This window comes from Mytilinidion resinicola, assembly GCF_010093595.1.
Source record: "Mytilinidion resinicola strain CBS 304.34 unplaced genomic scaffold BDZ99scaffold_17, whole genome shotgun sequence".
In the NCBI taxonomy this organism is placed as follows: Eukaryota; Fungi; Ascomycota; class Dothideomycetes; order Mytilinidiales; family Mytilinidiaceae; genus Mytilinidion; species Mytilinidion resinicola.
Window position 1 is genome coordinate 954,897 of NW_022985453.1, and position 14,545 is coordinate 969,441.

A 14,545-nucleotide genomic window follows, 5' to 3' on the forward strand; every position below is an offset into this window, starting at 1 on the left:
GTAGAGTAGCTAGAGTAGAGTAGCTAGAGTAGATAGAGCGAATAGACTCCTATTGGCCTAGATGATGCAGCCTATAATACAGCCTTTCCGTTTTGTGATGCATACTCTCCATTTTACGCAGTCGACACGGAGGCAAGCGGGTGAGTTTGATTGGTGGAACAATATTTATACGGGCCGGAGCTAGGCCTAATATAGGGGGGGTGACACGCAGAGAAAAGGGGGGTGATACGCAAAGAAAGGGGGGGTGATAACTAAGGTGCTCCTAAAACAGCCCTCTAACGTGCACTTCAAGGATCCAGTCGGTTTAAACACGTGACATGTACGCATCCCCTGTTAAGCTTTTTAATATGTTCAAGCGACGAGAGAAATAAGACAAGACGCACAACTGTCAATCTGAAATGACTGGAAAGCATGCTAGAATGGACTTCCACCGCGCTCACACCCTCAACTCCACCCACCCCTCAAACAAACACCCCCTCCCCAGCCTGATGACCCACTTCATAAACCCCCCACCTCACCTCCACCACCTCCTCCCCCAACTTAATCGCTGGCATCTTCCCCACCACCCCCTTTACCCCCTCTCCACCCTCCCCTACCCACAAGCCCAGCCACGGCGCTGACTCTAGCACTGGCACTGGATTCAGCGTCTCGTTCCTCAGCTTATACAACCTCACCACTTTTAGCGTCGCCCTCGCCTCTCTACATAAGCCTCTTAGCGTGGTGGAACACGAATCAAAGCTTTCCTTGGCGTCGGAGGGAGAAATCTCGGTGAAGATCTCCGCGGTGACGAGGTATTTCGTACCTTCCGGACATATCAGACCTGGAGTCTTGGAACGGTAACAGCGTTGTAAACTCACCCATCTCAGCTCCAGCCCCATCGTCTCCCCTTCCCTCCCCACTCGACTCTCTAACAACCTTCTCATCCCCAACACCCTTCTCCTGCCCCCCAACCCCCTCATACGCCGCAAACCGCGCATCCGCCACATCCCAAATCATCGCCTCCCCCTCCTCCCTTTTCCCCGCCAGATCCTTCGCCCGGCTCAACTCCAGATACGGTTTGCTCGTCAACACGCCCAAATCCCCCACCTCGATGATGTTGAAATACGGAAACCGCGCTTCCTCCGCCTTCTTGCCCTCTTCTTCCTCAGTCGGGGCGGCGAGGTTCAGAAACTGCGACGTGGCGTTGACAGAGGCAGGGCCGAGGGACAGGAGGTCCGCGAAATGCAGTTTTGTCCACGTCGCCCAGCCGTGAGAGGTGGCGAAGGCGGGGTCGAGGAGGCGGATGCGGACGAGGAGGAGGCTGGGGGTGGGCATTTTTGGGTGGGTTTTGTTTTGGGTTGGGGTTGTAGGGGTGTTGGAGCGTGCGCTTGAAGTGTGCGTTTGAAGTGAAGTGTGGAAGATATCAGAGACCGGAAAGACTTTAGTGCTAGGAAGGAGAGACGGAAGATGGGAGACGGGAAACCCCTCTTTTCATCCCCTCGAACGACGACGGTCGTACAAGGCTGAGACTGGAACGGGGAGGGTACCACGGTGGCGGACTTCGTCCGGCTTGGAAGGTCGCAGGAAAGGGTCTTGGACCCTTGAGAGATGTCGCCCTCGCTCTTGCTTCGTGGCCGCTCGGTCGATGTTGGTAGATGCAGGACCTAAGGGTGGTCAATTAGTAATAGAGCATCCTGCAACTCAGATTAAACAACTCTTATGAGAAATGATATGGTCAATGGCAGGAGGCGTCATGCTCATCTCGGCCCCGCACATCCTCAATGCCCGAACGACATGCCGTGTAACGTTACACATCCCCACAACCAGGGCACCTGCATCTCGCACCCAGATAAGATCAGCGGGGGCCGGGGTTCAAACAAGCAGCCACACTCCATTGACTCGACCTAAAGATACAGAAGAGCTCCAAAACCACATGTATTAAAACTCCATAATCCCTTCTCTCATCCAAAAGCTCATCGTTCTCTAGAAGACTGTTCGAAGATAGCAGCGACTACCACACATCATGCAGACACCGAGGAAAGATGCATTCACCCACAAAAATGCCCAAGTCCCTAAGTCCCCAAGCCCACCCCAATGCCCCGGATCATGCATGCGTGTACAAGAGAAAAGGAGAAATAGACAAGTTTTGACGGGGGATAAGGAGAGATAAGTTTCATCGAGGTGGACATGCAGAGTGACCAAGGAAAAATACCCGTGACCAACAACAAAAGAAATTTCGCGGCCTTAACTCATGCAAAGCCTGCTCCCAGTCTGTAATTCCCATATATACAGTCCAAACACGCCCACTCGAACCAGCCCAAATTGAAACCGCCCACGTACTCTCATACACTCTTGTTTTCGCTATACAACAGACTCTAATCCATTTTCCACTCTGTATGATCGACCCTTTGCTGACTCGACATCCACTCATTTCTTGGCTCCTCTCACTTGCCAGATTGGCCCCGCCCGACCCTGCGACCTCGCAGCCTGCTGCTGGTCCCAGCTCGCGCCATAGGCCTGCGTCGGTGTGTGCACTTGCGGTTGCCCTTGCACGAAGCCGCCCGCGCCATACTGTCCAGGCGACGGCTGTTGCGGCACCCAACCTTGCTGCATCGGTGCCTGCGGCGGGAAGTATCCTGTCTGCTGCTGCTGCTGGAGCGTCGGCGATGGCGTGAAGAAAGGCTGTGAGAAGTTCTGTTGCGGCATGCCCATGATACTCGGTGTGCCGCTGTAGCTTCCTTGTGCCACATGCATGGGCATCTGTTGCTGCTGTTGCCGCATCCGCCGGTCAATCTCGGCTTGCATGGCTGGAGTAGTCATGTTCTGCTTGGCGAGCAATTTCTGTTCCTCTCGCTGACTGACATAGCCAACTAGGCCAGCCGATGCAGGGCGTTGGTCTTTCTTGTTATTTTGCGACAAATCGATCAAAGGCGTGCCAGTCATCCTCGATACCTGTTGCTGCTCACGCGCGGAAAGCTGGGCCGGCTTCTCCGAGATCAGCACGTTACCGGCACCGCGAGATTGTGGCCGACTAAGAGGTCGACTGACCGGACGACTAGGTGGACGGAAGGGCAGTGACTCTCCTGTAGGTGTTCTCTGGTGCGTAGGCTGAAAGTTGGTCCAGTCGCCCGATACTTGACGGCTCGTAGGCGGAGTAAGACCAGACTGGTTCCTGTTATGGCCGAATACCGGGGATGCTCGAGGGTGAGAAGCAGCATTTGCACGCTGCTGAACCCAGTCCTCCGCATCGAGTTTCTCCCGACTGCTATGTGTCCCGTGGTTGGCACCCATACCCGGTTGCCATGCAACTGTCCGAGCTTCGGATGCCTGTGCCAAGTCCGGGGAGTTGGAAGACGCACGGAAGTGGCCAACGAATCCGGGACTTGTCCTTCCAGTCACCATAGATTCGCGTTTTCGGTCGCTCGACATGTCTCCTAGCTTTTCTTGGGACCTAGATGCCTCGTGGACGGCTTGTGTCATCGTGCCTGCCGTGCCAGGGCGTCTCACATCACCTGGGTTGAGCGCGTACGTGGGACCGAAATCGACGGTGGGAAGATCCGTGGCTATTTCTTGCTGCTTCGGCTGCGCATCGTAATGAGCGTCACCAACGATCAGATCTGGCTTCTTGGTGAGGCTAGGGTCGCCCACAGTGCGCAGCACTCCACTTCGAGGACGTTCTTGTCTCGGTGGCAATCTTCGGGTTCTAGATTGTTCGCTGATCGTGCTAGCATAGTCAGTAGTCGAGCTGGACGCCGCATCATCGTCGTAGTTGCTGCTAGACATGCTTTGGTTCCTGGTTAGAGATGTATCCGCGAATTCGAGGGTGTCGAGTGCCTCTGGGTCGATCACATCGTGTCGTAAACTGCCGATACTTGAGCTTGCTGGCGATGAGAAATTGTCACGAGCCTCTCGCGAGGATGGTGAAGACCGACCTGGGACTGGTTTACGATGTATATGACCGCTGTCGCTTGACGTTCGTTCCGCTTCACCGGGGTACGCGGGAAATTGTTGCATTTGACCGTGTTCGGGAACAGGAGGAGCTGACGGAACAAAGTATGAAGCGTGAGGCGATGGCTCAGATTGCTCAATGTAGGGGGAGGCAGGAATCGTGGGAAGTCTCTTGCTTGGAGAGCCGCTGAATCCTGGATGGTAGGATTGATTGACTGGTGCACCCCCGTTATTAGCGTCGCCCCACTGGTTTCCTCCATCCATACGTCTATCATACTCCCCGCTTCGCCTACCATATTCTCCACTTTGCTTCCAGTCATTCCTAGTGCTCTCCTGAGTCTTCCAGGCAGCCGCGGCAGCCGCAGCACCAGCAGCCGCAACCGATGCCGGCAGAGTTGTTTGAGTGGCATCCGCGAGCTGATGCAGGGTAGCAGGATCCATATGAGCGTTTGGCTTGACCATGTTTGGAGGCTGATAAGGTCTTGTAGGAGGCAGCTGTCCCGGACCGTGTGCGAAGGCGGGGGGAGTTTCGACTGGCCCTGTTGGAGGGGCCGGTGGAGCTGCGGCACCAAGATCTGGCAGGTCTCGCTCGTCCGGGGTTCCGCGCTCTTCTCCATCCGAGCCAGTATCGTACGGCTCGTGGTACTGCTGCGGAGCACCTTGTCCATTCAGGACCTTGTGCTCGGGCGGTGGTGGTGGAGTATCGAATTGCTCATTAGCGTTCACGCCATGAGCAAGCCGAGACGGCATATCTGCCTGGTATTGTCGATAGCCATGGGTTTCCGAAACAGATCGCCGATGCCGTGGGAGGGTATTAGTGGTAGGCGGGGCTGTATCGACGCGTCGAGACCCGTCAAAGTCGCCTCGGACCGGCGAGGTTCTTCGCGTGGACGGCTGTGATCGGACAGACCCCTCATCGTCGAACTTTACTCCTCCATTCCGGGATGGCGGAAGGCTCGCTCTGCCAACAGTATTTCGGCGACTGCTAGCTTGGCTCTGATGGCGGGATGGTGCGCTCGTCATTCGCGTTGAAGTCAATTCCTTGAGTTGTTTTCGCCATTCCCTCGCGCCCCAAGAGTTACTACCTTGAGCGTGTATCAGAGAAACAACGTCCCACATCTCCAGATAACCATAGCGCCTGTCCGGTGGCATAGCAAACATCAATCCCCGGGAATCGAGAACATCGGAAACCAGCTTTTGAGGACGTCCGTAGAGATGGAAAACGTCGAAGACGGGGAATAAAAAGCGAAGCATGATTTCGAAGCCCGAGACTGCTGGATGTGCTTCAGGCATGACAAAGACGAACCCGTCCGTGACTCTCGGCTGTGAAGAATGAATCGTGATTTTCCCTTCAATCTTGACAAGAGTCGACTGATCGATTAAAGGCTTAGATTGCGGGTAGAGTGCATAGGCTGCATATGCCTCCGACACCGTCGCGATCGGCTTCGTCTTCTTGGTGATTTTCTTGGAATCGTAGAAACTCATTTCTCCTTTGAGGACGGGCGGCTTCTGGTACGACTTCTTGTGCGTTTTCTGAAGTTTTGCGACTTCCTTCTCGTCGGGAGGCGTTATAACACACCAACACCGTCTCCAAGGCGTGCCCGCACCGAATCTGACCCTCGCCCAGTCTTCGTACTTGACCTTCGTAGGTTGCAAAATTACTCGAATATTGTTGAGAGTCTTGCCCTTGCCTGCGATCAAAGCTCCCGTATATGCCTCTTGTAGAGTCGTGTGTTCGTACATGGCAAGGCGGATTCCTGCAGTCCATTGAGTAAGAGAGTTGAAGGAGTTGAAATGGAATAGGTATTTATTGCTCGCAGCAGTCGACACAGCCAGGATATTATCGAGCAGCTTGCCGTCACCGAGCTTCATTGCAGGTTCCTAGGCTGGTTAGTATCAGGGGTCTATTTTGTTCCAAAATAAAGTCGTACCATTGTGATTGCTGCATCGGTGAGATTGATAAATGTGGGCAGCACGTCCCCTTGCGTGCCAACTTGGTCTAACTCACTGGCATCCCATAGAGAGAGCACAGTGCCCACGAGCTGGGCGAAGCATTCCTGCCAGCTCCGATCCGCAGCGGGCCGACCACCTGGCCAGAATTAGCATCACGAGGGACCCAAAGGACAGAAAGACGTACGGCCGTCGGTATCGTGGAATTTGAGAAAGTAGCCCTCCTGGTACAGCTTATTGGAATGGCTGTTTAGGAAGGTGAAGATGCGCTGCAGTTCTGGCAACGTGTCTTGACTGACCTCCATGACTGGAGGCTGGTATGTTTGGATCATGGAGACGGGCCGCGAGGATGGCCTCGAGTCGGAGCGATATTCGCGGGTTTGCTGGTTCGAAACGGGCGAGTTTCTCGTGTAATTGTCGAGCTGTGTTGCAGAGGCGGAGGTCGGAATGGGGGTGGTAAAAGATCGCGCCGGTGTAGTCTTGGTCGGCGACGAGGGCTGCTCAGACGCGGAAGGCGCCTTCTTGTGGCTGTGGGGAGAGCTGCCGCCCCATTCGGACATGAAGGAAAGGACTGAAGGCATATGGCATTAGCAAAGAGTGGAAGACGTCGACACTGGCAACAAAGAGGACGTGGGAGCAAAGTCGGGGAGGAGCGTACCTCTCGCGCGAGGCATGGCGACGGTGTTTCGGTGCCAAGGAGGATTGTTCTGGACGGTCAGCCTGGTGCCTGGCAAGGCAAGCGACAGGGCGGAATGGTCGGATTCGCCGTTGAAGGTGCAGCCAATTCAGCCGCGCAAGCCACAGCAGCGGCGGATGACACGGATGCGACACGGAGGCCAAAACGACAGACGGAGGGGCAAACGAGCGACTGGGCGACGGCGGGCGATGCGAAGGCGCTGGCGGGAGGGGTTGGAGGTGAGGATAGAGGGTGTTGTTGAGGAGAGCAGGAGCGGTTGTTGATTATTAGACTGGAGCGATTTCTTTGGCTTCGGGACAGGGCTCGACGATGACGAAGCGAGAGCGTGCACGCAGGGCAGGGGGCAGGCTCACAAGAGGGACCGAGGACGCCACGTAAAAATAGACGCCGACAGGGGCCAGGAGGCGGCCGGACAAAGGACTGGTGCGCGCGGTGAACGGGGTGAATGGCGTGAATGGCGTGTGTCGAGGTCGCCGGCAGCAGGGCAGCGAGGAGGTCAGTACCTTTGGAGAATTCTTCAGAGGAGCTGGGCGGCGAGCGCAGAAACAAGGCGGATCTGGTCGCGGTTTGGGTGTGTGGGCGTCTGGGGCCTTGGGCCATGTTCCAACGGTCGATACCGTGTGCCGGCGATTCCATCTGGCGGCCAAGCACGGCCACGCACATCTCGTCAGAGGCTGACGAGGCTTCTGAGTGCCCGGCAGCCAGTAGTGGCACAGTGGTGTCGTCAGGCCCGCGTGGTGCCGTGACAGCAATCCCAATCTCACCTCCAGCATCGTTTGCTGCTTCTGGGGCCCTAACAGATGCCCTAGCAGCCGCCAGGCCTGGATCTTCGCCTTAGCCTCGCGGGATGCCGCCCAAGGCAGAGCGGACTGCGACTTGCGGGCGGCGGCCGGCTGGGCGTTATCAAATCCTTTGGCGGCCTGTTTCGTGGGCGGAACGCGGTAGGGCCCGCAGCACGACGAATGATCTGGTCTGTGGTGAAGCTTGGGACAGAGGTGCGCCAGGCTTCCCCGCGTGCTGCACCTCTCCAACATGGCTCCCCGGACCTGCATGCCCAGAACCGGTACTCTATCCTATCGCACGATGAAGCTCTTCGTACATCGCATCGTCGAGAGAGACAGCGCCCCCAGCGCGTTTCAGAAAGTGAAAACCTGCAGTCCCAGCCGTGCCGCTGCTTGCAAAAGGCCCAGTCCTGCAGCACCGCATCCGCAGCATCCGCAGCATCCGCCTTGTTCAGTGCCCTCGAGTCGTCTGCCCAGGTGGCGCCATGCTGCGCCGTTTGCGATGTCTTGGATGGCACGTGACGCTTATATCAGTGTACAGAGCTTGTGCAAAGTTACGCACTAGGGGGTATCCGACTGTTGGCCGGCAGCGTAAAGAATGCTTGGCGTTTCCGCATCGCTGCTCCACTTCCGCCCACCGCGAAGCTCGACGAGTCGACGACCTCAGCTCAAACGCGTAAATTGTGCATCTTCCACCGTCGCATCACGCTCACAATACACCCATCCAATGCGCACTGAACCGCGCCCACAACACCGCTTCTGCAAATAGCCAGAATTGTCGCGTCTCCCGCCACCCCGGCCTCCCTTGCCGCCCTCAGAAACACCATCACCATCAAGCTCTGCTACCATCGCTGCGACGCCCCTCGACATATATCTCAATATACGCCATCTGCCTCCTAAATTCCCTGCATATACTGAGCATCAATGCCTCCCCGCAAGAGCAGGACGCCGCGCGCCTCCTCTTCGAACAGTCATGCCCCAACACCGCCACAGCCAACGAATGGCAATGGCAATAGCAACAGCAAGACTCCTCCCACTGTCACCAAAGAAGAGCCTGAACCGGAGCGAGAGCGTACCGACTGGTCGAAATTCGAAGAAAACGATCCAAACTTTGACGGCTTCAAGATCAAGATGCGCAAGATCGACCAACCTGAACCACCTCTATCTAAGAAGCGCAAACGTGACGAGCCACTATACTCTACACCGAATCATCAACCCAACCCTTTTGACGTGGAAGAGCTCGATCTAGTCTATTCTGTCGCTCCGGCTCACTACTGGGAAGATACTAGTCGGTACCGCAAATTTACAGGTATGCGAATCTTCATAGCTCCCAAACTTGGCGCTGCTAACATCTCCTCTCTGCAGTGTTCGACAAAACCTTCGAGGTCAACGACTTTGTCTTCGTGCGTCCATCCGCCGAGCTTGAGAGGGAGAATGCGCACATCACGAGCTGGGTTGCGAAGGTTCTCGAAGTGCGCGCCGGCGATGAGCAACATGTCTACCTGCGAGTATACTGGATGTACCGTCCAGAAGACCTGCCTTATCCTGGGCGCCGACCATATCATGGCCTGAACGAGATCATCGCGACCAACGATATGCAGATCATCGACGCCACAACCGTCCAGGACAGCGCCAACGTGATACACTACGTGGAGGAGGAGAATAGGTCACAGCTTCTGGAAGGTGATCAGTTGTTCTGGCGACAGACGTTTGACTTGCTTCATGACAAGAAAACACCAGGCCTATCAGTATGGACTCCTTATCTCATGTATATTGGTACCACTTTTCTAACAAAATACTGCCAGGAACTCAACAAACACTGCATCTGCAAAACTCCATTCAACCCTTCACACGATCTCATCCAATGCGACTCCTGCGATAGATGGCTCCACGCGCCCTGTATCGAGGAGAAAGTTCTCCAAGCTGTGCATAAAGAAAGAGGGCTTCCTTTCGCAAAGAAGCAACGCGGCAAGCGGAAGAGCTCAGTGTCAGGAGGAGCCGTAATTCCGGACCCGGAAGCGTCATTCAAAGCTGAAGTAGTTGCTGGAACCCACAGAACGGTCGTACGGATCACGGACCTGCGCACTGGTACTGAGGATACAAAGGAGGAGAAGAGCTGGGAAGAGGAAATAAAGTGCCTCCTGTGCAAGAACATCATCGATGCCAACGCGAACGGCGGGTCAAATGACGAAGCCAACGGCGAGGAAAATGGCCATGAAAACGGTATTTCTGTTGTGGCTTTGGCCGAGAGACACAATGACTCTCTTGCTGCTAAAATTGAAGAGGACGGAAACGTGAAACCAAAGACCGAGACGAAGATCGAAGATACAGACGAGACAACCGACGCTCCGTTTCAGAGTTTGAAGAAACGAAGACTCAACGTGTGAGAGGCGACAGAACAACTTCTCTACACATGTTCGCATAGCTGCCATATGTTGGGGATTGTGCCTTTTGTCGAGCCTATGATAAGATCATTCGTAACACCGGGCAGGGACGAGATTGAAGTTTTATTGGTGGTTGATTTTGCCGTCGGGACTCGTTCACTTTTGACGAGCTATATCCAAGGGGTATTCGCTCCTAGGGTATCTTGAGGCACAGATTGGGGTCGTCAACTCAGTCTTGGCAGGACATTGGCAGTTCTTCTTTGAGGGTAAATTGATGTTTATTCAGGGGACAAATTCACGTTTATTCAGGGAACGGTTCCTCTGCGTGGGACATGCTTTCGGTCCATACTATACCTACGTTTCTTTCGAAATACGTTGCAGGAGCTAGTCTTCAGATCCAAATCAAAGCTCCTAGTTTGCTATCTGTGAGGGTCCTCATTCGAAAGTCGCCATTCTGAATGTGACCTCGTCACGCTCAAATAATGATTGGGTTATATAAGTATTTTGTTTAATTCGTATCATGCGACTACGTTGACCAATCCTCGATAGTCTTTTCGACGTTACTGGTGCCTGAAGCGCAACTAGTTGCCAAAGGTCATGTGATCGAGCGTGATATCATGTGACATTTCCGCGCAGCGCCAACTTCTTCATTCACGACGGTTTAACATCAACAGTAATCAACTTTCCCTTAATCAAACCATTCAAACTCAAGCACCGAAGCTTCTTGCATGTTACGAAAGGTCTTCCACAATAATAGGCTTTAGGCTGCGTATTGAGCGTTATTTCGTTATCATTTAGGCTCCATCGCACAAGGCTGAGATATGCTCTCTTTATTATGGATAAAAGCCCAGTCTTCCATCCAAAACCTTTCAACTTCTTTCAGTCATCTATTACAAGTCTATACTATTACGCTAACATGTCTGATCCAGCAAAGGTCGTCACCATCTCTGCTCTCCTCCTCCTTCAAGCCAGCCCTAACAAACCCCCAGAATCACCTTTCCACTTCTCTATCCCCCAACCCATCCATCATGCCGTTGTCAGCCACGGGACTTATCGCCCTCGCCGACCTCTCCACCCTCTCCCAACGTACCGCTCTAACAGGAACATCTACGCTTCTCGACTGCCTCGTTCTAGCCCCCGGCATCCACCGCCAGCAAACCGCCTCCGCCCTCAACGGCGGAGAGTACCCCGCCGTCGCCGCCATGACCAGCGGCTACGTCTTCCGCGTCGAGAACCCCGCCACCGTCTCCTTCTTCCAAAAGCACGGATGACCAGGGCAACTAACCACCATCCGCCTGACGGGGACGCCCGAAAAGTCCGTGTTCCGTCGTTTCGTCTCCGCACTCATATGTACCGAGAACACCAAACTCTCTACCTATCTCGCATATGTGGCTACCGTTTCCGCAACACTGGCGACTCTAGCATTCGTAGTGCTGAGTGAGGATCATTGGGGTGTGCTGGTAATGTCCCTCCTCATCCTCTGCCGCTTCGTCAACACCACCATCATCCGCCGCCGTAGTGCCCCGGGTTGGTTCGGTGTGCCTGAAGCCGGCGTCGATGGCGATCTCCTTGTTCTTCTAAGCCAAGATCGCTGGGTTCGGATTCGTGGCGCTGTTGACGATCTTAAGGCCGTGACGTCTGGGCAATGGCTTCGTGATCCCACGACGAGGGAGAGCTACGCTACCGCGTCTGCGACGTTGCTGTTGTATGCGACGGCCGTGTTGACGAGCAATGTGAGCGATATCGGGAAGATTTTGGTGTTGGGGTTATTGGTGGGGAGTGTGGGAGTGATGGCGTTGTTCAACACGAGGACGGAGGTGTTGCAGATGCACGGGAGGCTCTTGAAGGTGGATGGAGAGAGGAGAGTGTATAAAAGGCGGTTGGAGATGGCGGAGGAGTTGATCAAGGAGGTGGGGAGGGAGGATTGGGCCATCAGGTTGGGGATGATTAATAGGCCTGCAAAGGAGAGCGAGGGGATGCCGACAATGTAGGAGGGCTCGGATCTTGGAGTAGTGGAGATGGTGCTACGATGTGCAGAAGGGAATGGGGTTAAGTGGTGATGCCTGGAGTTCATGTGGAACGTCAAAACGGCTATCTTACGACTTTTTGATTTTTCGACTTATTTCATACCCTAAGTGAGACAGGTGGTGAGGATTACATCAAGACACGCTAACTACCTAGCACATTCGATATATTTCTTTCAGCGTATTTTATCCATCTCGTTCATCATAGCTCTGCATCAGTCTACTCAACACGTCAACATAACACGTCGTCCCCACCTCATTATCCCAAAAGACACTCTTTACACCTTTATCCATTCAAACCGGCCTCTGCACGCCATATCATGTCCAACGCACTTTTCCTTTGAACGGTTTCAATCCGCTCAGCATCCAACACTCCCACCACCTCCTCGCAGCAAACTCCCTCCAGCTTTCCCACCATCATCCACCTAGGCTACGAGACAGCGCTAGCAATCCGTCCCGTTTCCTCATCTACCACGCCTCCCAATGCGCTGACATATAAAACCCCATCTCTCCGTTCCATTCCTTCCCTTCCCATCTCCTTCATTTCCCGTCTCAAATCCCTTTCTACCCAAGCCTCTTTGACTTCCCCCCCGCCCTCCCCCGGACAACTACCAAAACAGTAAATTTTACAATCGCCACACCCCTTATTCTTCCTCATGTCCTCTCCCACCCCCACTCCCGACCCCCCCACTAGCCCCCCCTCGGCCCTCCACCGCCTCCTCCACCGCTCCCCCTCCAAACGTAAGCCCAAAACCAAGCGCGACGAGAAGCGCCAAAAGCAAGAAGACGCCCTCGCACCCTCCGTAGCCAACGAGGTAGAAGTGGCCGAGCGCGCGGGAACCGCCAAACCTGCCCCTACGCACCAAACTGGGCATATGCGCGGCGGAGCTGGTAGCCCGGCCCCAGGGGATGGTGGGGCGATGGAAAGGAGGGAGCGGGGGTTTGATCCCCTCCCAGGTCTTTTGAAGATGCGGGAGGAGTGGGTAAGAGGGTTTGCGGAGGAGGTGGGGAGGGAGGGGGAGGGTGAGGAGGGGATGGATATATTGGAGAAGGAGGATGGGAACGAGAAGGATGAAGAGGGCATGAATCTAGCGAAAAAGGAGAATGCGGAAGAAGAGAAGGGAGGGGAGGGACCGAGGTTTGTCCCGGGATCGCCAATAGGGAGGGTAGGTCGGTGAGTATGTTTGTTCATGGGCCGTCGCCGAAGGGTGAGGGGAGGATAAAGGAAAACGAGAAGGAGGATGGGTGAGTGAGCCCCGAGGGCAGAATTTGCGGGGGGGTGGTTTAGTAGATGATAGTGCTCTAAGATATGCGAGTGGTAGTTGTTTCCTGGATATGAGGTAGACATAGTCAACGCGGCGTGAAAACATAGTGGTTAACCATTTCGATCGATGGCACCCCCTAAATCAGGCTCACGGAAAAAGTATTATGAACCCCTGCGGAGGTGCTTCAGCAGACGTCTCGTGCCGGCTGGTGACAACTTCTTACAGAATCAACCGCGAGAGTCAAAATTTAATAGACGCGGGGGGCACGCCCCGTATGCCCCGCGTGGTTGTTTCTTACGTTAGAACCAGAGCTCCTAGATTAGGTCGATGCCATTAGCATTATAAGAACCTAACGGAGCACCTCCGAAGCAAATTGCACCCCTTCAGTTACAAAGTCTTACAGATACAACCGCGCGACACTGTATTTGGTACACGTCGAGGGCACGCTGCGTAGGCACTTCATCGTAAGCGCGAGCCTCGAAATCAGGTTATGGTCAAGAGGTTGAGGAGAAGGAAATGAAGAGACGTTGAGGTACCCCCTACAGCGGTAGCCTCGTTCAGTTGCAAGTTCTTACGAGATGAACTACGGGACCCATTTTTCATACGTACAAATGGTACGTGGCGCGATACACCGCGTCTCTTCTGTGCAGTTAGTTCATCTTGTCATAAGTAGCGGGGTGGAAATCAAGACGCCGTCCAGAGAATAGCTTACTTTATTAAAATATTTCGCTTAAGATTGAACGCATTCCATTGTAAGCTCTTACAAAGGAGATTTCGCGGAACTAAGATTGATATAAGCGAGTTACGATGCCGCCTGGCTTCTAGCGTTCACCCTTTCTTGGCCCCTTTTAACTCAGGTTGAAATTGATGTGAACTCTGATTTCTATGGGTGTCTAGCTCGTTGTTTATATACTAGGGGAAGGAGGGGGGCCAGCCCCGGGGGCATAACGTGGTATCTCTTCCTGACGCGTTACTTGATTCATCCTGTTTCCTGATACAGTACTGATACCGTGCTGCAGCACTGCTGTTGCACTACCTGTTACTTCCTCCTGTATCAGCATGCTATCCTGATACGTTACTGCATATGAGTTGCTGACCCTAGGTTGTAGTGCTGCAACCCGAGTTTTTACCCTAATCAACGACATGCGAAATCGAATTACATCTACCCAACACCCATTCCTTTTACTTCAAAGCCTGTAATATTGTTGCCTTAGAAGCTTATACAGTAGTAAAAGCACGAAAAGTAGCAATGCCGACCTATGTCTCATTTTCTAGTCAACTCATGTTACGTGGGCACATTGGGAGTTCTAGAGTTCGCAACTAGTAACATAATTTCAGCGCCGGGCATACGCTAGACCTGTACATCAGGTCACTCACCACTGGCGATTGATTTAGTGTCGGTTTGCTATTGGGAAGACCTCATGGAATAAAGTATATGCCTTTTTGTGTTGATAAAAACAATATACAGAAGATATAATTGGTGTCAAACAGAACCGCAGTAGTCGAATCTAACGGG

General features: G+C 53.9%; 5 protein-coding genes across 5 annotated transcripts; 3 read left to right on the forward strand and 2 right to left on the reverse strand.

Annotated features, from left to right (window-relative positions):
* Positions 1-732: 732 nt before the first annotated feature.
* BDZ99DRAFT_394863 (uncharacterized protein) lies at positions 733-1,314 on the reverse strand (the record flags this gene model as incomplete). The annotated part of the gene is made up of 1 exon (XM_033715925.1): positions 733-1,314. One exon carries the CDS (start codon positions 1,312-1,314, stop codon positions 733-735), a length of 582 nt encoding a protein of 193 aa, XP_033573048.1.
* Positions 1,315-2,406: 1,092 nt separating this feature from the next.
* Positions 2,407-6,551, reverse strand: BDZ99DRAFT_524311 (uncharacterized protein; the record flags this gene model as incomplete). Its single annotated transcript, XM_033725889.1, has 4 exons — positions 2,407-5,808; positions 5,859-6,016; positions 6,065-6,448; positions 6,536-6,551. 4 exons carry the CDS (start codon positions 6,549-6,551, stop codon positions 2,407-2,409), a joined length of 3,960 nt encoding a protein of 1,319 aa, XP_033573049.1.
* Positions 6,552-8,280: 1,729 nt separating this feature from the next.
* BDZ99DRAFT_524312 (uncharacterized protein) lies at positions 8,281-9,743 on the forward strand (the record flags this gene model as incomplete). The annotated part of the gene is made up of 3 exons (XM_033725890.1): positions 8,281-8,665; positions 8,722-9,104; positions 9,162-9,743. The coding sequence occupies 3 exons, from the start codon at positions 8,281-8,283 to the stop codon at positions 9,741-9,743; spliced, it is 1,350 nt and encodes a 449-aa protein (XP_033573050.1).
* A 915-nt stretch (positions 9,744-10,658) lies between these two features.
* BDZ99DRAFT_510967 (uncharacterized protein) lies at positions 10,659-11,731 on the forward strand (the record flags this gene model as incomplete). The annotated part of the gene is made up of 2 exons (XM_033724510.1): positions 10,659-10,984; positions 11,057-11,731. The coding sequence occupies exons 1-2, from the start codon at positions 10,769-10,771 to the stop codon at positions 11,729-11,731; spliced, it is 891 nt and encodes a 296-aa protein (XP_033573051.1). The 5' UTR covers positions 10,659-10,768.
* Positions 11,732-12,420: 689 nt separating this feature from the next.
* Positions 12,421-13,046, forward strand: BDZ99DRAFT_574307 (uncharacterized protein; the record flags this gene model as incomplete). Its single annotated transcript, XM_033728363.1, has 1 exon — positions 12,421-13,046. The coding sequence occupies one exon, from the start codon at positions 12,421-12,423 to the stop codon at positions 12,940-12,942; it is 522 nt and encodes a 173-aa protein (XP_033573052.1). The 3' UTR covers positions 12,943-13,046.
* Between the last annotated feature and the right edge of the window lie 1,499 nt (positions 13,047-14,545).